The 27,060-nt window shown below is 41.8% G+C and overlaps 1 protein-coding gene across 4 annotated transcripts in view; it reads left to right on the plus strand.

The window, feature by feature from the left end:
- Nucleotides 1-27,060, plus strand: part of CAMK2A (calcium/calmodulin dependent protein kinase II alpha) — a 176,549-nt gene that overhangs the window by 64,251 nt on the left and 85,238 nt on the right. For all 4 annotated transcript variants that reach the window (XM_063447894.1, XM_063447895.1, XM_063447893.1 and 1 more), the window contains one exon: nt 10,095-10,154. In XM_063447894.1, coding sequence (XP_063303964.1) covers nt 10,095-10,154 — 60 coding nt within the window. The remainder of the gene's footprint in view (nt 1-10,094; nt 10,155-27,060) is intronic.

The following is a 27,060-nucleotide window of genomic DNA, read 5'->3' on the forward strand; positions in this document are numbered from 1 at the left end:
ATATTTATACACACAAAGACAGAAGCACACCCTGACACACACACACTCACAAACACCCTGTCATACACACACTCATACTCACTCACACACTCATACTTACACACTCATACTCACACACTCATACTCACACACATAAACTCACACACTCACACTCATACTCACACACACTCAAACTCATACACACACACACGCACACACACACACACACACACACACACACACACACACACACACACATATACAGGGCCGGACTGGCCCACCGGGATACCGGGAAATTTCCCGGTGGGCCGTGGCACCTGGGGGGCTGGAGGGAGAGAGGGAGCCCTGCTCCCTATATTTTAATAATATTGTGGCCGCCGGCCGCATTGTCGGTGCCGCCGGGTGGCCGGTCCGGCGGCACACTCTGAGGATTTATACTTGCAGCCGGCGGCCCCATCTCCTGTGCTGACAGCTATGCTGCTGTCAGTATCAGTGAGTGTGCCGGGCGGCCGCCTAAGCGATCCGGCGGCACACTCACTGATACTGACAGCAACATAGCTGTCAGCACAGGAGGACTGAGGGAGGGGGCGGAGCTAACTACCAAGCTCCCTCGCGGTTCCCATAATCCCCAGCTCAGCCACATCATAGAGTAATCACTACTCTATGATGTGTAGATGCTAGGAATTATGGGGACCGCGAGGGAGCATGGTCGTTAGCTCCGCCCCCTCCCTCAGTCCTCCTGTGACAAGTTAAGCAGGCACACGGAAGGGGGGGCAAATAGAGGGGAAGGAAGGGGGGGCAAATAGAGGGGAAGGAGGGGGGGGAGGGGGGGCAAATAGAGGGGAAGGAGGAGGGGGGCAAATAGAGGGGAAGGAGGAGGGGGGGCAAATAGAGGGGAAGATAAATAGAGGGGAAGGGGGGGGCAAATAGAGGGGAAGGAGGGGGGCAAATAGAGGGGAAGGAGGGGGGCAAATAGAGGGGAAGGAGGGGGGGGAAATAGAGGGGAAGGGGGGGCAAATAGAGGGGAAGGGGGGGCAAATAGAGGTGGAGGAGGGGGGGCAAATAGAGGGGAAGATAAATAGAGGGGAAGGGGGGCAAATAGAGGGGAAGATAAATAGAGGGGAAGGGGGGGCAAATAGAGGGGAAGGAGGGGGGGCAAATAGAGGGGAAGATAAATAGAGGGGAAGGGGGGGCAAATAGAGGGGAAGGAGGGGGGGAATAGAGGGGGAGGAGGGGGGCAAATAGAGGGGAAGATAAATAGAGGGGAAGGGGGGCAAATAGAGGGGAAGGAGGGGGGCAAATAGAGGGGAAGATAAATAGAGGGGAAGGGGGGGGCAAATAGAGGAGAAGGGGGAGACAAATAGAGGGGAAGGGGGGGGGTAAATAGAAGAGAAGGGGGAGACAAATAGAGGGGAAGGGGGGCAAATAGAGGAGAAGGGGGAGACAAATAGAGGGGAAGGGGGGCAATAGAGGGGAAGGGGGGAGACACATAGAGGGGAAGGGAGTTAAATAGAGGGGAAGGGAGGTAAATAGGGGAGAAGGGGAGAGGCAAATAGAGGGGAAGGGGAGAGGCAAATAGAGGGGAAGGGGGGGTAAAGAGAACAGAAGGGGGAGACAAATAGAGGGGAAGGGGGTAAATAGAGGGGAAGGGGGGAGACAAATAGAGGGGAAGGGGGGTAAATAGAGGAGAAGGGGGAGACAAATAGAGGGGAAGGGGAGAGGCAAATAGAGGGGAAGGGGGAGACAAATAGAGGGGAAGGGGGCAAATAGAGGGGAAGGGGAGAGGCAAATAGAGGAGATGGGGTAGGCAAATAGAGGGGAAGGGGGGGAGACAAATAGAGGAATAATAGAAACACAGGGAGAGGGGGGACACAGAGACTGAGGGGTAATAGAGACATAGGGCAAGGGGGGACAAAGAGACAGAGGGGTAATAGAGAAACAGGGGATGGGGGGACAAATAGAGGGGTAATAGAGAGACACAGGAGAAGGGGGGACACAGAGACAGATGGGGTAATAGAGAGACACAGGGGATGGGGGTACAAAGAGACAGAGGGGTAAGAGAGAGACACAGGGAGGAGATGGGGAAGAGAGACACATAGAAGGTTTGTTGGGGTGACAAAGAGACATATAGTAGGGAAGGGGGACAAAGTGACACAAGATTTGTGGGAGGCAACGCTGGGCTGGGGAAAAAGAGACAGAGAGTAGCTGGGAGAAGAGAAAGAGGCACACAGAGTATGGGGTTAGAAAGAGACACACAGATGAGATTTGGAAGGGGAGAAAGAGACAAAGTGTCTGGGGCTAAGAACAACACAAAAGGGGCTGGGGGAAAGAGAAATACAGAGGCTGGAGAAGGGTAAAAAGAAACACACATGGACTGGGATAAAGTAAAAGATGCACAAGGGTCGCTGTAAGAGAAAAAAAAGGAGACAATTGGAGACAAGATACACTAAACGAGGAAAAGGTAATAGAAGTAAATTGATGTGATCCTGACAGTAATACACACATAAATGTCATTAATATATACGTGTGTGTGTGTGTGTGTGTGTAATGAGCACGTATTGGCCCAGTCTTGTTGCTAGTTGCATACTCATGCACAATAACATATTCAAAGTGAAGAGCGCACCCATAGAACTTCAAAATTAACCAGATCCCTTCATTTTTTTAGTTGTGCAACTGCAGACATTCAGCATTTCAGTACCATTACTAAAATGTCCTTAATAAGCCAAAGTAGTTGTACTAAAACATTGATTACATGCAAATGTACGTCTACTTAAAATAAAGGCGCTCTTTTGTTTATTTTGAAGCCCTATATGCGTTCCTTCGTTGGAGTAAGCGCTTTCAATTTCAAGTTATTTTTTCACCCTCTATATCAGCACACTATGCTGTCGCGACGCATTATTGGGCTGGTATAGAATTTTTTTCCAGGGCTGATTTTAGTTCCCAGTCCGGCCCTGCACATATACAAGTGATATTTTTTTTATTCATAGGTCCAGCCACCCTCCTTTCAGCTTACCTTATGTGCCAGGACTGTGGCTTGGAGTCCTGCTGCTGTGGGAGTGAGAGGTCTGGAGCTCTTCGTGCTCCTCTCCCCTCACGTTGCGGCTGCCTCCTCCCGCGCTGCCTCTTTGCAGGATGCTGGGAGGAAGTGACAGGCTGTTATTTCCTCGCAGCAGGCCAACATTACAGGGGTCCGGTCGCGGTCTTAAAGGACCGCGTCACCCAACCGGGCCCCTGTTCAGCAGTAATGTTTCCCTGGTGCTATAATCATTGCACTGGCGAAACATTCCCCGGCACCCCTGTATTCACATCGTGGCGCCCCAGTTTGGGAACCGCTGATATAACCAATGAACAATAAAGAGTGCATCATAACAGGAACAAACAATAAAGAAACAGAGGCAAACATATTCAACTACTAAGTTACCATCTTTGTAAATAGAGATTATAGGTTGATTTAGGTCTTATGTGCAAGGATGTGCTCGAGACTATCCATCATTTATCTTTTTTTGCGAAGGGATTAGTCATTTGAATAGAATTTTTCTCCATAGACAGCTGCATTAAAAAAAATGATTTAACGTGTACCCAGGTAAGAGCCAAGGTGTTTTTCCAATAACGAGCGATTAAAACCTTGGCAGTGATAAAGCAATGGATAATTCGGTATTTAACCTTCCTGCTGTGGGCCACTCCAAATAGAGTAAAGCCACTATCAAAATTTTAGGGCAATGAATAATACCCATTTATCTCTAAAAAGCAAATAACTTTTGATTACATTCTTTTATGAATTTACAATTCATTATTAATTAATAGTGTTGCTGATTTTGAATTTGGTTAGCAAATATTGCAATTTTATACAAGGAATGATTGCTTTACAGCCCCCCACCCCCGCCCACCCCCCTCCCTTGCCCATCCAAGCACTAAATACCTTAAAATATGTCTGTAGCATCGACCTAGTCCTAGCAGGGACTCTCCTCCACTGGTTACTCCAAAATATACTCAGAAACAAGTAAAACAATCCAATGTAACAATCAGACACAGCAAAGTAATCCATCAATCCATCAATCTCCCACCTCATCCCTAGCAACTGGACGATACTCAGCTCTGGAGGTATAACTGAATTTTAGGAGGCTTCGTATTTGCTTTAGTCTCTCTTTACTAGAACTCCACAGCAGCACAGAAAAACAACCAATCAGAAAAAAGTTAGGTACTATAAAACTCCCCTCCCCATGCATAATTTCCTCTTTCTTTGCTGCTCCGCAGACAGTACAGGTCAGAGTACCATTGCCTCCTGCTTATAGTGGGTGGCTTTGGGTTTTATTATGACTTATTTATGATTTATATTCACTGTATTTAGTTATCTTATTATATATTTATTTGATAAATTATATACTTTCTTTTAGTTGTCATATTATATACATTCATATTATTTGCTCTATATTTAGTTATTAGAATATATTTATTTTATATATTATTTACATTATATGTAGTTATCAGATTTTATGGCTTCTATGCCTTTTACCTAGTTATCATGTTGTGTTTCTTTTCTATATTATAGGCTTTATAGTCTTTTATACATGTTTAGTTGGTCCCCTGTTACTTTGGGGATGGTTTCCTTCAGTGGCGGTTTTATGGGGGTTTCTGGGGATGCTGCCAGGGTCGCCCCCCTTTTTGTTTCGCCCCCTCTTTCCAGCGCCCTTCGCGGGCAGCCGGTGCTTTCACTCGGGGTGTCAGGAGACTAACCGTTTGGCTGTCTCCTCTGACTCCCCGAGCTCCGGTATGAGCCTGTCACCGCCCAGGGTTACTCGTGGTCGGACGCGAGTACCCGGCGGCCGGACCCGCTCGCGCACATGGCCACCTCACCGCGGCCGGCTCCTTCTAGAGCCACGTGCACCCGACCGGTGAGAAGAGGGTGCGCTTGCTCGCGGCCCCTCCTCCACCCACGGTAGTTGGACCGCAAGATTTTTCCCCCTGCTGGGATTCTGGCTTTCACTTAGCATGCAGAGCCAGTTCGCCATTTAGATCAGGGGTAAGCACATTTTTATACTTTTATACCAGCTGGTTTTGGCTATGTACAAGTGACCAGGGTTCTAGCTTGTTATGAGTTTAATATATTATAGATTTAGGAAAGTATTTATTTGCACTATTCATCTAGTGTTCTTCTGTTCCTATCCTTGTGCTTCACTATATATGTATGCCTTCCTTCACTGAGTCAGCAATGAGATGGCTATAGTGTGATATGCACTGTCTATGGCAAGTGTATTAAGCTAAGCAGACCTAGCTCTGGCTCTCACTGGTATGGGAGACCAGCCTGACACTTTTCTATTTATCAGGCTCTGTGACTAGTAGTTGGAAGGCGGTACCTTCCAAACTCAATAAGGGGGCGCATTGAGTTGGCAATTGTTTAACCCTACTCCTGAAATATGCCACGGGTACAATACCCTTCAGGTGGGATGCTGATGACACATAATATTGAAGAAGAAATCTCAAGCAGGTCTGCATGTTCATGTGCATAACCTATTCACAGTTAAAAAGGAATCACTCAGTATATCGTAATTTAATGGACACTATATTCACTGGAACATTTTCAGACTATATCCACTACAGCTGGAATACCACTATTTTGCCTTCTGGGCATTTAGGGACTGCTAGTCCCAGTTAAGGTTTATTCACACAGTATTACGCTGTCTAAAGGGGTTGGCGTCTGGGGGTCCTATGTCACAAGATACCCTGAAGAATTACAGATATTTAGGGAACGCTACCCTAACACTGGGGTCCCTTATTACCCATTTAGACGCTACCAGGATTGGCCTGCTATGTCTGTGCCCACAAAAACGGCCTGCTATGTCTGTACCCACTAAAATGGCCTGCTGTGGGGGGCGGAGCCTAGCTACAAGAGCGAGCGGTCGCACCAAACGAGAGCTCCGGGCACAAAGCTAAAAATCGGGGGCAAATACCCTCTAAACGGACCTCCAAACGAAGGCCAGGGCCCTCCCAGGTTACCCCCCAACGAAATGGGTCGGAAAAATAGGAAAACTACCCCGGACAAACCATCCCCAGGGCTTACCATTGGAGAAATGTGGCGGCAGGCGCGAGGCCCAAGCGGACCTAATATGGCAGCGCTCCACGGAGGCTGCTCAGACTTCTCTGAAGATGAATCTGGAGAGGAATATCTGACAACACCTGCAACGAGACAACCCCCACAACAGCTCAAACCTAACCTGGACTCAGCTCCAGTAACTACAGCGGTCTTAAAGCAACTACTGAACGACCTACAAACGACACTGCAAAAGGACATCACAGCGGTGCGAGGAGACCTGAAGGGCCTGACGATCCGCATGGGCGCCCTTGAGAAGACATCCATAAGCAACACCAACGATATAGGGGAACTTCAGCGGGCTGTAAATGACCTGCATACAAGACAGCGTAGACAAGAACTTCGCCTCGCGGAATACGAGGACGCTAGGAGGAGAACCAACCTAAAGGTGCGTGGGGTCTCGGAGGCTATACCCGAGGCAGAACTCCCGCGAATAGTTGAGCAATTGCTTGCTACTATAATGGCGCCTTCGAACACCATCAACGTTCGCCCTGAACGCGTCTTCAGGATCCCCAAGCCACTTAAAGCGCCGACCGAGGCCACCAGGGACTTAATAATTGTCTTTCGCAACACCCGGGACAAATCGACAATCCTCACGGCCCTTCGGGGTAAGACACCCCTTCAATTCAATAACATGACGCTAACCTTTTTCACCGATCTCTCGAACGAGACCCTGGCATGGCGACGCTCCTTCCAGCCGCTCACCACGCTACTCCGCAGACATGACATACTGTATAGTTGGCGGCCTTTCCACACGCTAGTGGTACGGCGGGGAACAGAATCCCACAGACTACAAGACCCAGCAGACTCGGCGCAACTACTGCAGGCCTTGGGCCTACCTCCAGACTCCTTCAACCAGGTAGCCCAACAAGGCACCGATTCGCCACAGCACTCCTGGGACCTGACGAGAATAGTCCCATTCCTACCTCAAGGACTGACGCCCGATCCATATGTAGCGGCCACTACATGAACGGAGACCGGCTAAGACACCAGCCGGAACACTGCGGATCTGGATCCCTGAAACCGACACAAGGCCAGAGAACCACGCGTTACCCTTAGTTTCTCACTCCTCAACAGAGAAACCCCCACTGAGCTCCCGTTGAGCCATACCACCTCACTATGGAGTTGGCCTTAAGGCTTTCACCAGCTTTCCATTTGTTTCAAGACGCCTCAGATCCCGATAGGAGACCTCATTTATTTTTTTTTTTCTCACCACAGACTCAGACCTCACTGGGACGTTTACAAACTGTATGTACAACTGACCCTCTCAGATCATCTCACTGTTTGTTCTCTGTACTTAGGTTGACCATATCTGGACTGCATAACTAAACGTTGCAAACACCTTCGCCCACAAAACGGTGTATATGCGGAAGTAGCTAAGACCCATTGTATTGCTTGGGGACGCGGGCCAGAATTTGGTTTTCTCCACTGATTAATCTGCTCTAAGGGCATGTTGTTGCTACTTCCATAGCTGCTATTGAGACTCAGAGACACAGTCGCAGTATAGTCAGACATTTTATTTTATTTCAGCATGTTTATAATTGCTAGCTCACCCAGTTGATTAATGGCAAAGCAAAGTTTCATACCGTATGCTTTATGTTTAGTCACTCAAGATAAGGACAGCTAGGATAGCCGACATTAAAATCCTCACTAGCTAAATGACTCCACGCACTACCACTCTGCATCTATGTAGATATAGCTAATTGATTTGCATTTACGTTACTAGAATTGTTTATAGCGTGATTATAGCACCGTTCTCACGTACTTATAATTCCGATCTGTGTTTAAAGCCAAATGTTTCAGCTTGATTTCAAACTAAAATATGTGTCGCACGCACTCTAAAGCGAGAGACAACCTGTCATACACACACTGAAGCGAGAGATAACCTGTCACACACACACTAAAGCGATGGACAACTTACCACACACACACACTAAAGCGAGAGACAACCTGTCACACACATACTAAAGCGAGAGATAACCTGTCACACACATACTAAAGCGAGAGATAACCTGTCACACACATAATAACACGAGAGATAACCTGTCACACACATACTAAAGCGAGAGATAACCTGTTACACACATACTAAAGCGAGGGATAACCTGTCACACACATACTAAAGCGAGGGATAACCTGTCAAACACACATACTAAAGCGAGGGATAACCTGTCACACACATACTAAAGCGAAAGATGACATGTCACGCACACACTAAAGCACTGTTCCTATCTACTAATCGTGCTCGCCCAACTATCCCGCTGAGGAGTTTATCCTCAACCCATGACAAGAAGCGGACACTACCGAATATACCTGTATATCCCACTGCTTAACTCGATGACCTTCGCTACTTGTAATTCTTTAGAGAGCACAGACGCAGTATAGGTACAACCGTTTCAAATGGAACCTGTTTAATACGCATCTACGTTTACTTGTGTTACTCTGATGTTAGATCGTTTACTTAATATAAAATGAGGCTTCTACATATAGGAGTTGACGAAATGTGTTAGCATGTACCCAATCTGTATATCTATCGTATACTCCCTCCTTTCCATTCTGTACCCCTAATATTGTCTGCCTCAATAAAAGAAAGATTGACAAAAAAAAAAAATGTCCTGCTGTGTCTGTGCCCACTAAAACGGCCTGCTATGTCTGTGCCCACTAAAACGGCCTGCTATGTCTGTGCCCACGGAAACGGCCTGACTACGGTGACGTAGTGCTGGGCTTAACACGATATGGCCATAGTGTGGAACTGGATCCCCATATTTGTTTGCTGATAGATAGGTGTTTTTAAGTAGCCCTGTAAAATGTAAAACTGAAATTTTTTGTGTGCGCACTTTTCTATAATCTGTATTTTATTTGGTTTTGACCAGGATTGCCTTCTCATTCCTAATTTTTTTTATCCATTTGCCTGGCATTTTCTTTTACCCCTGACCATCCTAGTTTTATTGTTCCGTGAGCCTCTTGTATCCCTAGCCTAAACCCTTATCCTGGCTGTTCTTAGCTATTATCTCTGGGTACCTTTTTAGGCTTCTTGTGTTAAGCCCAATCACTCAAAAGCTCATTAATATACCCTGCCTCTGTTTTTTCATGTTATCTCCTTATTTTACACTATACATGTAATATTTGACAGTTTTGCTTCTGATAGAGGGAAACTGAAAAGAGGGCTCACCATGTCTGGCTTGTGGGAAGCAAAGGGGGACCCTATGGGCTCCCAGTGAAACCCCTGCATGGCCTCCAGCCCAGCCGAGCAGGTCCCATTGTGGTCACATGGCTCTGACTGTTCATTGTTTCATCAGGCCCTTAACAAATCATGGCTTCTCAATCCCTGATGGCAGACCTATCAGACCTTTTCACCATTATTTTTTTTTTTTTGGGTGGGGGGGGAGGGATAATTCTGCAGAACAGTTTTTTTTGCTTCTGCTTTTTTTTCTGTGTCTGGGGGAAAGTTTTTGCATGTCATTATACTAAAAAGAACCCCGAACTGTTAATATTATTTGCTGGTCTTTCTCCTGTATATTCATGAAATTCTAAATTGATTTACATTGATGCTGTGCATAACTGTCAATCCAGTAAGATTTATAAAGCATAATATTGTGTAGGAAGGGGTTGATATTCTTTCTACCCACTCAGTGCCTCATTGCACGGCCTGTGATTCAATAAGACAGTTTATGGCAAGGGAGGGTTCAGTGTTGCCCACATGTTTCTAAGAACAAGGATCTTGATGCATTAAAAAGTTTAAGAAATAGTAACATATTCTTCATTTTTGCATGTTAACCCTTTTGCTTCCAAATTATTTATGCAAAACAAAAGGACATTTATTTAAAATATAGGATGCATAATAAGTATATAAAAGTAAATCAAAGTAGTAATGCTGTATTTACTTACACCTATTTCTCTTTTAAAATTTTGAATATTTAAAATTCTGGAATAAAAACTGTAAATAAAATCTTTATAATGACTGATAGAGCTGATATAGCTTCCCAAATGTATTAACATTTATTGTTTGCCTTTTGGTTTCCTGCAGATCACCAGAAGCTGGAAAGAGAGGCCCGGATCTGTCGACTCCTGAAGCATCCTAACATAGGTAAGTGCTTTATCTTCTTTTTAGTTTAAAACCAGACAAGTGCCTTGAAACCTTATGGCAATCTAACGTAAGGAAATCAAAATATGGAAATATCTACTAAACAGTTGAATACCCAAAATGAGTATAAACATTATTTTCATGTATTTTGCAGTATGAAATCTAGGTCATAAAGCCTCACACACCCTCATTTATTCTCTAGTTATGATTACCAGCCTGTAGAGGAATAACTCTTTCTGCCAGAAGCCACAGACTAGTCGCTTATATAGTATCTGTAAATATGCTGAAAATGTCAATTCACCACCTGCTTCCAAACAATACAGGAGAGGGGGCAGAGTAAATGGACTCAACCATTTCACTGTCAGCATTACATTAGCAGTCCTGAGGTTGATAAAGACAGCAATACCAGTTTCTTTGTTTTAGAAATATGGATTGAACTATTTACTGTATGTGGGCATTATGCTCACATGCAGATATTTTTACAGACTGTACATTTATAGTAAGCTGCCCTGCTGGGTATTGGGCCATTTCTAATTATATATATTTTGTCAGACATTGACTGTATTTGAGGGGGGGGGAAATATTTTTGCTTCTATGCAAAATATTGCAAAATAAAGGACACTGTATACTGTCTAAAGCTTTTCATTTCCAAAATATTTTTTTTCTGAAGCATTAACAAATAAGTGAAAAATAAAAATTGTGTAAATTTGCTCAATACACAGAATTGTTGTGATATCAGTATATTTGCTAGTTATACATCACCTGCTTCAAATATATGTTATGCTAATATTTTTTCAATCAAAAAGTGCACGGTCGGGAAGGGGTTAAGAAAATTGCATTTCTTAAGTTAGATCTTTCAGCGGTTTAGCGGTAACTTCCTAAATTGGCACTTGTTACTTTATAAATTTGTGTCTGACACCTTTATTCATTCCCCATAGGGAATAACAGGTATCAAAATTTAACAAAAAAATAACAAAATATTCAGACAAAATTCGGTTTCTCCAAATCATTATTTTCCAAAAATCAAACTCAACTGATTTTTTTTCTTGAGGACAAATTATCCACACAGATTGTGAGAAGCACAGCTTCAACCAGGCTCTGAATCTCTGGAGACCCTACAGTCCCACATACTTTCTTTTGGAGTAGTCTAGCAAGAAGAAACTACTGACTGATGGTGGTGGGCCATGGATGAGCACGATTTTGGAAGAAACTTCTTGATCCAACAGAGATAAAGGTCTCTTCCTTACCTAAGATTAAACCAACAAAAACTGGTGAACACATGGAAGAAATAGGACACGCATTGTGAGGTTCCTCTACATTGTTCTGCTCCTATGGGCCCTTATATTCATACCACGTTGTCATCTATAACATCCTTATTTTTATGGTAAATATTAATGGGATTCTCGCTATAGTGCACTCGTCAATGACTGTTGACTAAGACGTCCAACATATCCAGCCTATTTATCAAACATAAGCTGGATCTGATGTTGGAAGTAATATTTGAGCAATAAATATTAACAATGCAGTTTAAATTGATCTAAATGTCTAATTCACAAAGATGAATACATATGAGCTGTCACGATTGACAACTTAGGAAATTACAGTTTAGGATCTACCTAGGTCTAAAAAAAAAATATTTTTTCAGTATATTTGTTTTCAGTATATTTTTACTAAAGATAAATGAGATAAATGAGTATTGACATACTTCAAATAGTGTTTGCAAGAGGTCACAATGTTGAACTGAACATTTGCTATATGTTTAGAATTTGTCACACTAAATCACATTCTGGAAGTCATGTGAGTGCTATCATTTATTGGACTATTATATGAGCATGGTTAAGAACCAAGGACCTTTGCTCGAGGACCATGGTGCAGTCTCCGGTTTCACAGATAGAAGTCTTAAAAAATTACTTAATCTTATTGAATAAAAATCATTTGACATTTTGCTCCCAGTCTGAACCGAAACGTTTTACAATTTTTTTCAATACAATGAAGTCATTTTGTAAGATTTGTAAGTGCTCCCCTTCTGTCGGTATGGAAATGTAAACAACATAAAAGGCACAAACCACCAGTAGCTGGTAGACCAAGCAGTCACACTGCATTCCAAGACCAGACAAACCGATCTGTGCGTAGCCTTAATGGATTAAAAGAAAGCCTATGAAACAATGCCACACACATGAATGTGAAATACAGTACATCAACCCCTTTATACCCCAGGTCACCATGAAGAATGGATATGAATACAGGTTCAAGAGAGGAGCTACGATCAGCCACCTCTGCATGGACTACATCAAGCTGTATGCCAAGAGTGAGCGGTACATTGACTGACTTATTGCCAGGTTACCTTGTGTATCAGTCAGGGGCATGTCACAGGCATCACATTGCAGGGTATTGGGGACACTCCTACCAACTCTCAGCTTGTCCCCAGCGATTCTCACGCTAGCCGCGATAACCCTTCCTCCTTTTATGATGTGCCTAATGAGCGCCAACGGCATGACGCTAAGAACGCCACGGCCCGCCAAGGTGTTCTAACGAGAACATTTTGGGGCGTGATTACCTACCTAATTGAACACAGTATTTAAAGAGAAACTTTGTGTGTGTAGTGTTAGTCTGGCCATCCTAAGGTCCGGTATACATTACTGCTATTTGCAATCTGCGTGTAGGATCCCCGAATGTTCCTGATACTTATCCACCTAACTAGAATATAGAGTAAGGTCATGTTTTGTTTGAACTAGTTAAGTGTGGGCAGATGATAGCAAAAAGAGGAGAGCTGATCAGAACTGAAGGAGATTTATGTGACAGAAGGCTAAATAGGAGATGCAGATAACAACTACAGGTACCTGTGGATAACACAGACATATGGCAACCATTAGAAAGAGGCAGAGAGGATAGCAACTCCCAGTTGCTTCCATAGAGTAATGCAAGCTCTGAAGCCCCAGCTCAATGACAAGAACAAGCTCCATACAATCAATGCATACACCTTACCAAACAGCTGGTACCAGGCCATAAAAATAGGTGGACACCATAGATATCAAGACCAGGAAATTACTCACTATGAATGGAGGCTTCCACCTATAAGCTAACATCCAGACACTGCACACCAGCTGGAAGTAAGGAGGTTGGGACGTGATCAGTTTCAAGGCCACAGTCCTCAATGAAATACAAAGCATCCACAATTACATCATGAAGATACCCCCTGTGAGATGTTCAGATTACGACAGAAAAGCAAGTACTTGCCAACCAACTGGATATCATGGTGGTAGACAAAGAATGGAAGGCTGCAGCGGTGGTGGATGTGGTAATACCCAGTGACCATAACATCAAGAAGAAGGAAACATTAGAAGGTGGACAAATGCCAAGGACAGAAAGAGGAGCTAGACATTATGTGGAAAGTGAAGGCAGTCTTAAATGTGATAGGACCATTCAGGGCTGTAACCAGATTATTATTATGTTATTATTTATTTTTCCAAGTGTGACATCTGATATCACTGTCCAGAATAGTGCAGTTCTATTATTAAGTGTCCTTGCATAGCAAGACCACTTAATGTTATCTCACATATATATTATTAAGTGTTCTTGCATAGCAAGACCACTTAATGTTATCTCACATATATATTATTATTATTATTCTTATTATAGCCAAATTTGCCACCCTAACTCCTCCCACAGTTTTTACACTACATAGACAAAAATATACCAAAACGTGCAGATTGTTCCCGATCGGATTGCTATTACTTTGTGGAACGTTTCGCCGAATGGTTCACAGAATATCGTCGTTCTTGTGGCGAAATTTGTCCCATAGGAATGAATGGCAAAGCTAGAGTGGGAGCTGGCAAAAGCTGAAAACTCAGGACATGATTTCTAAACTGCCACCACTCCCTCATTTTCAGGCCCACCTACACAAATCTTATATCAAAACGTTCAGCTATCCCTGCTATCACTAGAAATGCCCACGGCTAAGCCATAGTCCTGATGGTTTTCACAATATGGCCATTTGTTTGCAACTCACGCAGTCCATTGACATTCATTGAAACTCCACTCTGCAAAGCTCACATTTAAAGGGCAATTTCTAAACTGCGACTATGCCTTCTTTGTTAATATCTCAGAGACATACTATGCATCGAAATGTAGGTCTGGGTCTTGTGATTCTCACAATATAAAGCTCTTCACTGTAGGGTTTATAGTTTTTAAAATACAACCGTTTGAAGATGGCAACCGCCAAAAAACTCTGACCTGTGCAAGGCTGCAGCAGCAAGTGATGTCATAGACAAAGCCTTTTGTACACCTGCTAGAGTTTTTATAAATGTATGGTTTAATGTAACTGTGCAACAAAGTTGCAATTAAATGTGCTATATAAATGATAACAGTTACTGCGCCCACTCCAGTTGTAGACTACTGGTGGAGGCAAGAACACTTCACACAATTTCCCCAGAAATTGTAGCTTTTCTAGTTATTATTAAGTGTTCTTGCATAGCAAGACCACTTAATGTTATCTCACATATATATTATTATTCTTATTATTCTTATTATAGCCAAATTTGCCACCCTAACTCCTCCCACAGTTTTTACACTACATAGACAAAAATATACCAAAACGTGCAGATTGTTCCCGATCGGATTGCTATTACTTTGTGGAACGTTTCGCCGAATGGTTCACGGAATATCGTCGTTCTTCTGGCGAAATTTGTCCCATAGGAATGAATGGCAAAGCTAGAGTGGGAGCTGTCAAAAGCTGAAAAATCAGGACATGATTTCTAAACTGCCACCACTCCCTCATTTTCAGGCCCACCTACACAAATCTTATATCAAAACGTTCAGCTATCCCTGCTGCCACTAGAAATGTCCACGGCTAAGCCATAGTCCTGATAGTTTTCACAATATGACCATTTGTTTGCAACTCACGCCTTCCATTGACATTCATTGAAACGCCACTCTGCAAAGCTCACATTTGAAGGGCAATTTCTAAACTGCGACTGTGCCTTCCTTGTTAATATCTCAGAGACATACTATACATCAAAATGTAGGTCTGGGTCTTGTGATTCTCACAATATAAAGCTCTTCACTGTAGGATTTATAGTTTTTAAAATACGACCGTTTGAACATGGCAACCGCAAAAATACTCTGACCTGTGCAAGGCTGCAGCAGCAAGTGATGTCATAGACAGGGCCATTTGCACCTGCTAATGTTTTTATAACTGTATGTTTTAATGTAACTGTGCAACAACGTTGCAATTAAATGTGCTATATAAATAAATAACAGTTACTCCGCCCACTCCAGTTGTATACTACTGGTGGAGGCAAGAACACTTCACACAATTTCCCCAGAAATTGTAGCTTTTCTAGTATTAAGTGTTCTTGCATAGCAAGACCACTTACTGTTATCTCACATATATATTATTATTATTATAGCCAAATTTGCCACCCTAACTCCTCCCACAGTTTTTACACTACATAGACAAAAATATACCAAAACGTGCAGATTGTTCCCGATCGGATTGCTATTACTTTGTGGAACGTTTCGCCGAATGGTTCTCGGAATATCGTCGTTCTTGTGGCAAAATTTGTCCCATAGGAATGAATGGCAAAGCTAGAGTGGGAGCTGGCAAAAGCTGAAAAATCAGGACATGATTTCTAAACTGCCACCACTCCCTCATTTTCAGGCCCACCTACACAAATCTTATATCAAAACGCTCAGCTATCCCTGCTGCCACTAAAAATGCCGACAGCTAAGCCATAGTCCTTATAGTTTTCACAATATGACCATTTGTTTGCAACTCACGCAGTCCATTGACATTCATTGAAACTCCACTCTGCAAAGCTCACATTTGAAGGGCAATTTCTAAACTGCAACTGTGCCTTCATTGTTAATATCTCACATACATGCTATACATCAAAATGTAGGTCTGGGTCTTGTGATTCTCACAATATAAAGCTCTTCACTGTAGGATTCATAGTTTTTAAAATAAGACCGTTTGAAGATGGCAACCGCAAAAATACTCTGACCTGTGCCAGGCTGCAGCAGCAAGTGATGTCATAGACAGGGCCTTTTGCACCTGCTAATGTTTTTATAACTGTATGTTTTAAAGTAACTGTGAAGCACTTTGGGCAACAACATTGCAATTAAATGTGCTATATAAATAAATAATAACAGTTACTCCGCCCACTCCAGTTGTAGACAGGGAGGCAAGAACACTTTACACAATTTCCCCAGAAATTGTAGCTTCTCTAGTTATTATTATTATTATAGTCAAATTTGCTACCCTAACTCCTCCCACAGTTTTTACACTACATAGACAAAAATATAGCAAAACGTGCAGATTGTTCCCGATCGGATTGCTATTACTTTGTGGAACGTTTCGCCAAATGGTTCATGGAATATCGTCGTTCTTGTGGCGAAATTTGTCCCATAGGAATGCATGGCAAAGCTAGAGTGGGAGCTGGCAAAAGCTAAAAAATCAGGACATGATTTCTAAACTGCCACCACTCCCTCATTTTCAAGCCCACCTACACAAATCTTATATCAAAACGTTCAGCTATCCCTGCTGCCACTAAAACGGCACTGTCCACGGCTAAGCCATAGTCCTGATAGTTTTTACAATATGACCATTTGTTTGCAACTCGCGCCACCCATTGACATTCATTGAAACTCCACTCTGCAAAGCTCACATTTGAAGGGCAATTTCTAAACTGCGACTGTGCCTTCATTTTTAATATTGCAGAGACATACTATGCATCAAAATGTAGGTCTGGGTCTTGTGATTCTCACAATAGAAAGCTCTTCGCTGTAGGATGTATAGTTTTTAAAATACGACCGTTTGAAGATGGCAATCGCCAAAATACTCTGACCTGTGCCAGGCTGCAACAGCAAGTGATGTCATAGACAGGGCCTTTTGCACACCTGCTAATGTTTTTATAAATGTATATTTTAATGTAACTGTGAAGCACTTTGGGCAACAACGTTGCAATTAAATGTGCTATATAAATAAATAATAACAGTTATTCCGCCCACTCCAGTTGTAGACAACTGGTGGAGGCAAGAACACTTCACACAATTTCCCCAGAAATTGTAGCTTTTCTAGTTATATTGTGATATTTATTCATTATGTATGTATATCTCTGTAGCACAATTTTGGACTGTTTTTTGTTTTTGTTTTGGTAGAACCATCCAACACACATATATATGTAGCGTGTGTGTGTGTATGTGTCTGTCATTGGTTGAGGAGGTGCATATACATAGATACATACATATATACATACAAATACATTTAGGTCTGGAAATATTTTGGCTCTGTACGCCACCATAATGGATTTGAAATGAAACAACTGAAATGCAATTGAAGTGCAGACTTTCAGCTTTAATTCCAGTGGTTGAACGAAAATATATTATATTTTGTTTTTTTAACCATTTTTCTTTGCTTCTTTGAATGCCTTTTTAGCGCTTTTTGCAATATTTTACATTTAAAAAGACGAAATAAAAAAAAATTCAGTGTCAGTGTCCAAATATTTTCTGACCTAATGGTATATATTTGTAAATGTGTGCGTGTACATAAATACATTTTTTTTTTTACTAGGGAATGCTTGCAAAGGTAAATATGGTTAGACACAAAATATAACACGTAACAAAAATAATACCAATAAAACAAAATAATGGTTGCCTTATTATGGGTTATTGTATGAGTATAATTTAATAATGGTTGCCAAATTTTTCAAATGCTGTTGTGTTTTGCTAAAACTAAGTGGCTTTTATGTTTTCCCAAATAAGCCATTTTCTTTTAATGTAAAATCTATGTTTTTATAATCAATATTGTATTGATTTGTGTGTTTAGTTTTTGCACAGGAAAGCTCAAGTAATTAACACCCACACTATTTACTGATGGCATAATCCCTATTTGCAAAAGTCTCTCTCCAGAGGGTTTTCCATGTTGGTGCTTGAGGCATGTGTAATTTAAAGGGAGCAGTAAAAACGGAGTAAAAGCAAGTAGAGATAATTAGTTTATACTTAGCAACAGAAGTAAGGGTGAGCAGGCATGAGCTCTTCCAGCAATTTTAATGAACAGAGCATACAGGTGATACTCAAAAACTTAGATATCGTGCAAAAGTTAATTTATTTCAGTAATGCAACGTAAAAGGGGAAACTAATATGAGATAGACGCATTACATGCAAAGCAAGATAGTTCAAGCCGTGATTTGTCATATGTGTGATGATTATGGTTTACAGCTCATGAAAACTCCAAATCCACAATCTCGGTAAATTAGAATATTGTGAAAAGGTGCAATATTCTAGGCTTACAGTGTCCCACTCTAATCAGCTAAGTACGCCATAACACCTGCAAAGGGTTTCTGAGCCTTTAAATGGTCTCTCAGTCTGGTTCAGTATGAATCACAATCATGGGGAAGACTGCGGACCTGATAGTTGTGCAAAAACCATCATTGACACCCTCCATAAGGAGGGAAAGCCTCAAAAGGTAATTGCGAAGGTAGTTGGATGTTTCCAAAGTGCTGTATCAAAGCACATTATTAGAAAGTTATGTGGAAGGGAAAAGTGTGGAAGAAAAAGGTGCACAATCAGCAGGGGTGACCGCAGCCTGGAGAGGATTGTCAGGAAAAGGCCATTCAAATGTGTTGGGGACTTTCACAAGGAGTGGACTGAGGCTGGAGTCAGTGCATCAAGAGCCACCATACTCAGACGGATCCTGGACGTGACCTTCAGATGTCGTATTCCTCTTGTCAAGCTGCTCCTGAACAACAAACAATGACAGAAGCGACTTACCTGGGCTAAAGAAAAACAGACCTGGTCTGTTGCTCAGTGGTCCAAAGTCCTCTTGTGGATTTGGGGTTTTCATGAGCTGTAAGCCATCATCGTACGTATGACAAATCACGGCTTGAACTATCTTGCTTTGCATGTAATGCGTCTATCTCATATATTAGTTTCCCCTTTTACATTGCATTACTGAAATAAATGAACTTTTGCACGATATTCAATTTTTTTGAGTATCACCTGTAGTTGGTTATATTTTCACTGTACACTTTGACTTTTTTTTGGAAGGTGAGGGAAGCAGAAGGATCTTAAGGACATGAGATCTAAGGCAAAGGTGTAAGCAAATGGGCAAGGAGAGGTAGATAATAATTCACATTTTGAAGAAACCTGGGCAGAATTATTAGAGAGATTTTCTCCCTGAGGTACAGGTAGATGTTTGTAAAGTAGATAAGCTTTAGAATTCATTTTGCATTAAAAGTTTACCAGGGCTTGAGCGCTATAGGAATGTTTATAAGTTTTAATGCGTATTTGTGAAGGGCACATTAGAGGTGGTTATTGCGTCAGGCAAACCAGGCAAGCATCTGAGGCACCTGGCAAGGAGGGCACCTTAACCAGTTTACTAATATTTTCATTTTTATAGCTTTGGACATGCTTTGTTGATCAGTTTAGGATTCAGATGTTGCAATAAGAACACTAGTTGAATGGTAGCCTGTACCCCCTTCCTAAAAATTGCAATGTTTTGGAGGGAAAGCTGTGAGTACTCCTAATCCGTGAAATTGGGGTATAGAAAGCAATTAACTGTACTTAACTCAAGTGTGCCTGAAAGTGGGTCATGTTATAAGAAAAAAATAACAAGGGAAATGGGAATAAGCAATTGGGTGACTTGTAGACTGAAATTGGGGACCTGTCTAGGGTATTAGGGTACAAATTATGTAAATTAGCTATCTGTGTGTGATGGGAGGGGCATAAGGGACTCTGAGAGGGCATAGGGGACTGTAATATGAATAGGAGACCAGTGGTGGTAAATAATAATAACAAAGTATTTAACCAGGAAAGGTACATTCAGATTACTCTGGTTTTCAAGTACGTCCTGGGGATTTAATGGTACTCATTTTATCTACCTCAAAAGGATGAAGGGCTGTGTGAACCCTGCTGCGACCCAAGGGTCTAACAGATTCTACTCGTGATGCAATAGCCCACTGAGCTATCTCACTGGGAGATTTCTGTAGCTCTATGGCTGCTACAAGCTTTGGCAGCAGTTTTTTGTGATTTATGATGAACAGAACATCTCCCAAATATTGACATAGTCATTCAGTTAGGAGCTGCTAAGATTATCACAAAAATGGGCTGAGTAAGGTGAAACTTGATTTTGATTGGTTCCTATACTGATTTTTCAGAACTTGATCCTGGATTTAATAATCTTGGCTTATCGTACTGTCACCAATACATACACATACTGACCTGTGCAAATATACATAACAATGTACAAATAACTGAGAATTATCGCTGTAGCGGAGCTCCCTGTACCCCTGACTGGGTACCTCTGCCAAGGACCGCTCCCTAGCTGGAACAGAGGACAAACCTCAGCACTCTTGCCCTCAGTCGCCGTGGCTTTACTGGGGCCATGGAACTGCTCCCTCCTAGAGCCGAATGGGGAACCCGCTCTAGCAACCCCCAGGCACTGGACGATACTCAGTCCTGGGAGCTCTAGTCCTGGAACCGCTCCCTCCTGGAGCCGAAGCAGGAATTGGGTTTAGACACCCCCAGGAACTGGACAACACTCAGTCCTGGGAACTCTAGTCCTTACAAGGACTTTCCCCATTTAATCCTCCACACTGGAACAGTGATTAAAGAATAGCCCTTTCCCCTCCCAGTAACCAGACGACACATAGTTCCTGGAGTACAAACTGGAATATGTTTAATGGCAGCCACAACTGGCCTTATAAGCAGGTCCCCATGCAAAGGGCACTCCCTCCTGGACCTGAGAGTAGACTACAGTAAAAATATACACACAATTACATTGGCTCTCAGGTCCAGGACACTCCAATTCAAAACAAGATAATCCCTCCCCTGTGCCTGGGAGATAATTGAGTCAAGCACTGTATTAAAGTACCTTAAAAATACATAAAACTCCTCACAAGTTACATCCCCTGATAGCCCCGATCTGGGTGACCAACATATCTAAAAATCACCCAGATCGGTTCAGGGTTTCAGGAATTTCCTGGAAGTCATAATTTGTCCGACCGCACGCATGGTCCCCTAGCCAAAAATAGTTTCATAGAATCGCGGCTAAGTGCCGCTGGGGACCGACTGGGAACCACAATGTCCTTATGCCGAAAATAGTTCCATGGAATCGCGGCTAAGTGCCGCTGGGGACCAACCGGGAACCGCAGAGTCTTCATGCCGAAAATAGTTCCAGGGCTTTCGCGGCTAAGTCCCCCTGAAGTCTATTTGCGGTTTTGGTTAATGGCGAATAGCCACCAGGGAGCTAGCGTTTTGTTCTATGCGCACGAATGGAAAGTGCCGAAGCAGGGGAACCAGGGGGAATAAAATATGGGTCTTTACAGTCGCTCACCTGGCCCATAGTCGGTGGGCAGGAGGCTGGCAAGCAGGCGCCTCCAGGAGCTTGTGTCAAACTCATAAAGACAGGGGAGTTTATCACAATTGCCAATGAGCTTATAGGAATTTTCCAGAAGTTTGAGTACAGAAAAAATGGTTTTAGTGCAGAAAGAATGTCCCTTTAGAATTGTAAAGGTTCTTCTGTTTTACATTACTGAGTGTTTACACCCACACATGTACAAATGGAGGCCCACTGCTTTACGGAGCTTGAGAACAGTGATCTAACATAAGAATAGGGGGAAATAAGTAGGAGTTTTTGTGGGACAATAATAAAGGATCATGTGGGAGTAAGCAAGGTCAATTCCTTGAAATATATGTGAGAATAATCAAAGGGTTGTGTTTTCACACTAGATTGAAAGAACAGAGCCCTGACTATGTAGGTGCAATCTTTCTTTAAAGATTAACACCTGTATGAAGGTAGATATGAAACTTAGTTCCTATTTTAGATGGGGAATGTTGCATTATCAAATTGATCCCTTGACTCCCACTATGCTGTCAATCTAAGGGCTACTACAGCACTCATCTAAAGAATGTTTTCTGCAGTGTTACATCATTTTCATGCAGCTCTGGGAACCAGCATTAACATTTAGAGTTCCATAATTCTACTGAAACATTGTTCTCCCTTTTGTCACCTATATATGTTAACAAATCTCCATATGTCACAGTAAAAAAGTAGGAATAAAGGTTCATAAGGGAAAAAAAAGAAAAAAAGAAATGTATTATTATTTAAAAGTGCCAACAGATTCCGCAATGGTGTACATATATAATTATACGTATCTTACACTAATAGTCTTTCAATGCATAAACACTTATCCATGCAAACACTGCAGTGCAATGTATTTATTAATGTTTCATATGATTTCTGAACAGCCCGTCAGGCTCAATCTGTCTCTCTACAGCTCTGTGCAAAAATCCCTTTTCATATGGGACAGAAGAACTGCCTCTTGCTGCAAGGTTTCCATGGAAACAAAAATCAGCGACACACAGCAACACTACCAAGAACATTCCTTTGCACATATATGCCTGAGTAAACCTACTTGCAAACATACATAAATCACAGGACGACAGGGGCAGATAACCTAGATTCAGCTTATGTAGGACAGAATATATTACTCATGTGAGTCCAGTGCCCATATCTGCTAAATAATGTAATTGTAGGCAAAACCTGCCATTTGTTTTAGTTCCTTCATTTTAATAAACACAAGAACTCCCCCTCTCCCACCCATCAGGAGAGCTCCACTGTATAAGAAATTAGGAGAGGGAGGCCCTACCTTTAATCAATCTAAGGATAAAAAGGGATATGCAAACAAAAAGAATAACTTGAAAAAAAGGGAGATCTACTAAACGGTGCCCAGGGGATCAATTGTCTGGAGTACTAGCTAGCATCCAAGTTCCAGTTCCCCTAGTGTCCGACTGACAGGAAGGTAGTGTAAACGAGGTTAGGGAGAGAGAAAGGGCACAGGGTCCCCAGAGAACAAGGGACCAGGTAATCAGGTCTAAACGCAGATGAGAAGCCTCACACAAAAAAAAATTCTCTCAATTCACCCTAAAAGTTAGCTCGACACTGCGGTCTAAACACTAGTGTCTACCTGAACCAACTCTCCCTACTAAAGTTATAAATAAATAAATAAACACCTAAAAATCAATACAATAACCATAGCGGTAACAAAAATAAAAAAGTGCTACCAAGTGCAGAGATTAAAGTGCAGAGATTTTTCTTTAATCTCTGCACTTGGTAGCACTTTTTTTATTTTTGTTACCGCTATGGTTATTGTATTGATTTTTAGGTGTTTATTTAATTATAACTTTAGTAGGGAGAGTTGGTTCAGGTAGACACTAGTGGTCAGACCAATGTGTCGAGGTAACTTTTAGGGTGAATTGAGAGATGTATTTATTTATTTATTTTTTGTGTGAGGCTTCTCATCTGCGTTTAGACCAAGTTATACTTTTTGTTTGCATATCCCTTTTTATCTCCCTTCCTCATTTCTGATACAGTGGAACTTTCCTGATGTTGGTTTCCCCTTGTGGGACTCTACACATCACCTACTCCTATTACCTACATATTTTGGAGGGTTACCACCTCATTGGAGCTCCCTATTAGGTGGTTGCAGTGGTGCAGCTCATGAGCCCTTGACTTGTATCCAGACTCCTGACCTGCACTCTGTTTACTTTATTGCTCCATTTTGTAGTTACTCCAACGGCTGGAGGGAATGCCCACCTGCCATGTCAAGGCAAACTAATTATTCACCTTGCTTCCTTGAGTTTCTGGCAAAGTTATCTCTAATGAGATAGGGGTCATTTTTTATATACACCCCTACATACTTATTAACCCTTAATAGGGAACACATGGGATGGGCAGCAGCATTGCAGCATAGCTGTGTGATACAAAAGTGAATACAAATACAAAAAAAACAAAGTCCTGCGCTCAAACTCCCACTACTGTTGGGCAGCAGCAGCGACCATAGTACACATCAGCCTCAATACATACAGTAAAGGAAAAAAGTTACCTGTGCTCTCTCCCAAATCCCTATGTATATTTAAAAAAATGGAGGTTATTTATTTACTACAATGGCCATTGGAGGGAATGCCCGCCTGTCACGTCAAGGCAAACCTCTCAGGTGGGTCCTACACTAACCATTCACCTTGCTTCCTTGAGCTTCTGGCATAGATATCTCTAATGAGACAGAGAGGGGTAATTTGTTTTTATAGGAAGGAGGGCAAGGTCAATAGAGAGGTCAAGAAGAATTAGTGTAGAATATTTGGAGGCGTGTCTTCCTTGAAATGTTTGTTTGGAGTGCGGATTCAGCATCTAGTGCAGAGGTGAAGGTAGTCATATGAAGAGATATCCAGAGAGGGGCAGGAGAAAGTAGAGATGGATGAGAGCTGAGAACAGACATTAGCTGACAGTTGCTGGAGGTCAAGAGAATTCAGGTTCTTCCTGAGATGAGGAGAGTTAAGCTGAGAATGTTGGTTGAGGGGGCTCTCATAAACAAATGGTAAGATTTGGTGATTTGAGAAAGGAAATTGAGTGTTACAGAGATTAGAGACGATGCATGCACCTGAAAAAAATAAGATCAAGGTTATTGCCAGCTACATGCAGGGGAGAATTAGTCAATTGGGATAGCCCAAGGGAGGAAGCAATTGAAAGACGTTTTGAGGCTACTAAGGTCAAGGGTGGGTTAATTGGAATGTTTGGAACTCCACAAAATTTCTACTTGAAGGTGACTTTTTAGTGACATATTTAAACTCTTAGTATGTCTATTACTCAAACAAGTATAGACTCAGTTTAAAGGCATAATATAGAGAGCCATACCATGTCACCTCAATAAAGTGGTCTGGGTGCAGTGCCCCTGTTTGTGTAACCCTGCAATGTAAAGCTTAGCAGTTTCTTAGAAACTGTAATGATTGCCTTGCAGGGTTAACCCCACTTCTAGTGGATTTCTTCCAGACAGCCACTAGAGGTGCTACCGGGTCCCTAATGGAGTATTACTCTGTTATACATTATCTCACTTTTTACATGAGGACATCTATCATCTTTAAATTCACCATAGGAGGACATTGATTTAATTAATTCGCTTCCACAACCACCATTAGGCTCCCTTGTAGCTGAAAAGAGGTAAGTTAATGAAATATTTTAGCCATTTAATTGGTCAACCTCTAAAACTAGGGACAGGGGCACTATAGCATTAGGAATACAGGTTTATATTCCTAATTCTTTAATGTTTCTTTAAATCTTTTGTGACTATATGTCATAGTTAGATGTGGGTAGGATGTTCGCCAATTACCTAGGCAGGGGTCCTCAACTCCATGACCGTCTATCTGCTGCATCTGCATGGCTTTGTCCAGATATTGCAGAATCATGGTGTTATGGAGAGGGTGCAGTAATGACACAATAGCAAGGAGGTTGTACTTGCCACGGCTAGATATTCTCAGATTCAGATAGAGGTATCAGTCCTGCACTTTCGGCGGTTCACTTTCATAAACTGTCTAACTCTTTTATTGCTCAGATATTTTGTGACCTTCACTTCAGTGTGTGGGTTTCTTATACCACCCAATCCTCTTTTGGTGTATTTTTGTGTACTCTGGCTTGGTCTTTTTCTTGGATTCAAAATTATTTGCCATATAGAGTGACCCTTTACCTTAGAATTTGCCAATGGTTTTCCCTCTTTGATTACATAACTTGGATGCTGGCCTTGTGACACCGTTGAATGTCTCTTACTCCAAAGGGGTTCTGCCATGTTCTCTGCACACACTGCATACAAGCTCCTACCCACAACCGATGGCATGCCAAGACTGTCATGATATGTCACTATCCTTGTCCTCAATCTTACTAATTTTGATCCTAAAGAAGACAATAAAAACTACTTTTTTTGTATTGTGTTATCACATTAGATAAAAGAGCTGATATTAAACTTTTTTTTTTTAATAGTTAGATTGATTATTCTAATTTTAGATTGTGTTTGGCTAATTTAGCCCATTTCCAAAGGCATCTATAGAATGTGTCAGTTTCCCCATTACTTATCCTAAATGTTCATACTGTAAGAGCTTTCCATTGTAGTGAGTGAAATTTCATTACTTCAAGTCTCAAAAGATTGCCTTCTTTTTTACAGTTTTCCTAATGAACAGTTTTTGCTATTGCATCTAGTTATATTTAGATAATGTTACCATCTCCCATCAAAGAGTCAACGTTTTCTAGTAACTTTCCATTACTGTTAGTTACACCAATTCCATAATATATATAATATATATATATATATATATATGTATTTATAAAAGAGGTCCAGAGACTACATATCATCTTTACCTCTAATCCTTTTTAAATCCTGTTTGTACCACATGTTTTGGAGTAAAAGTGTTTAAAATACTTTAGCAAAGTCTACAGAGAATGCATCTACAGAGACATTTTGATAAACATGTGCACTAACCTCTTTGACCATTTTGACCATGGTTTTTACCACCAGTGTTTTCATTGTTCAAAATGCATTGTTATCTTTTGCTTAATAAGCTTTCATGTCATTTATATTCCACAAAGATCAAACTCACAAGACTCTAATTTCCAGGTTCCTTTTCTACATATGTGCACCATATCTTTTACAGCAACAATCTTTTGATACCATTACCACCATTACCCTGGAAGAGAAAACCCTGAATATTAAAACTAAGGGACCTGGTTGTTATTATTATACTAAGTTCCCTACCTGTGGGTGTATACCATCTGGCATTGGGCCTTATCTGTTTTAATTAGGTTTAATTGTATTTGCTCTTTGTCCTTTGTCAACTTATCACATGCTTGCTGCCATGTCTTTGTAATTTGATATGATTACCTGCAGCCATTGGTTCTTCTTCAATATATACAGAACATAAATAAACAAATACTTCTACCATCTCCTCATAAACATTTACCAATGCATATGTTTAAGAATTCAATGTATGGAAATAAAGTGCCATGCAGAAGGGTCACTAATTAAAACACCAGTGAAGGAATATCTAACAAAATAGCATTTTGTGTTAGCTTAACCAAAATCTCAAACCT

The sequence above is a fragment of the Pelobates fuscus genome, chromosome 3, assembly GCF_036172605.1.
Source record: "Pelobates fuscus isolate aPelFus1 chromosome 3, aPelFus1.pri, whole genome shotgun sequence".
In the NCBI taxonomy this organism is placed as follows: Eukaryota; Metazoa; Chordata; class Amphibia; order Anura; family Pelobatidae; genus Pelobates; species Pelobates fuscus.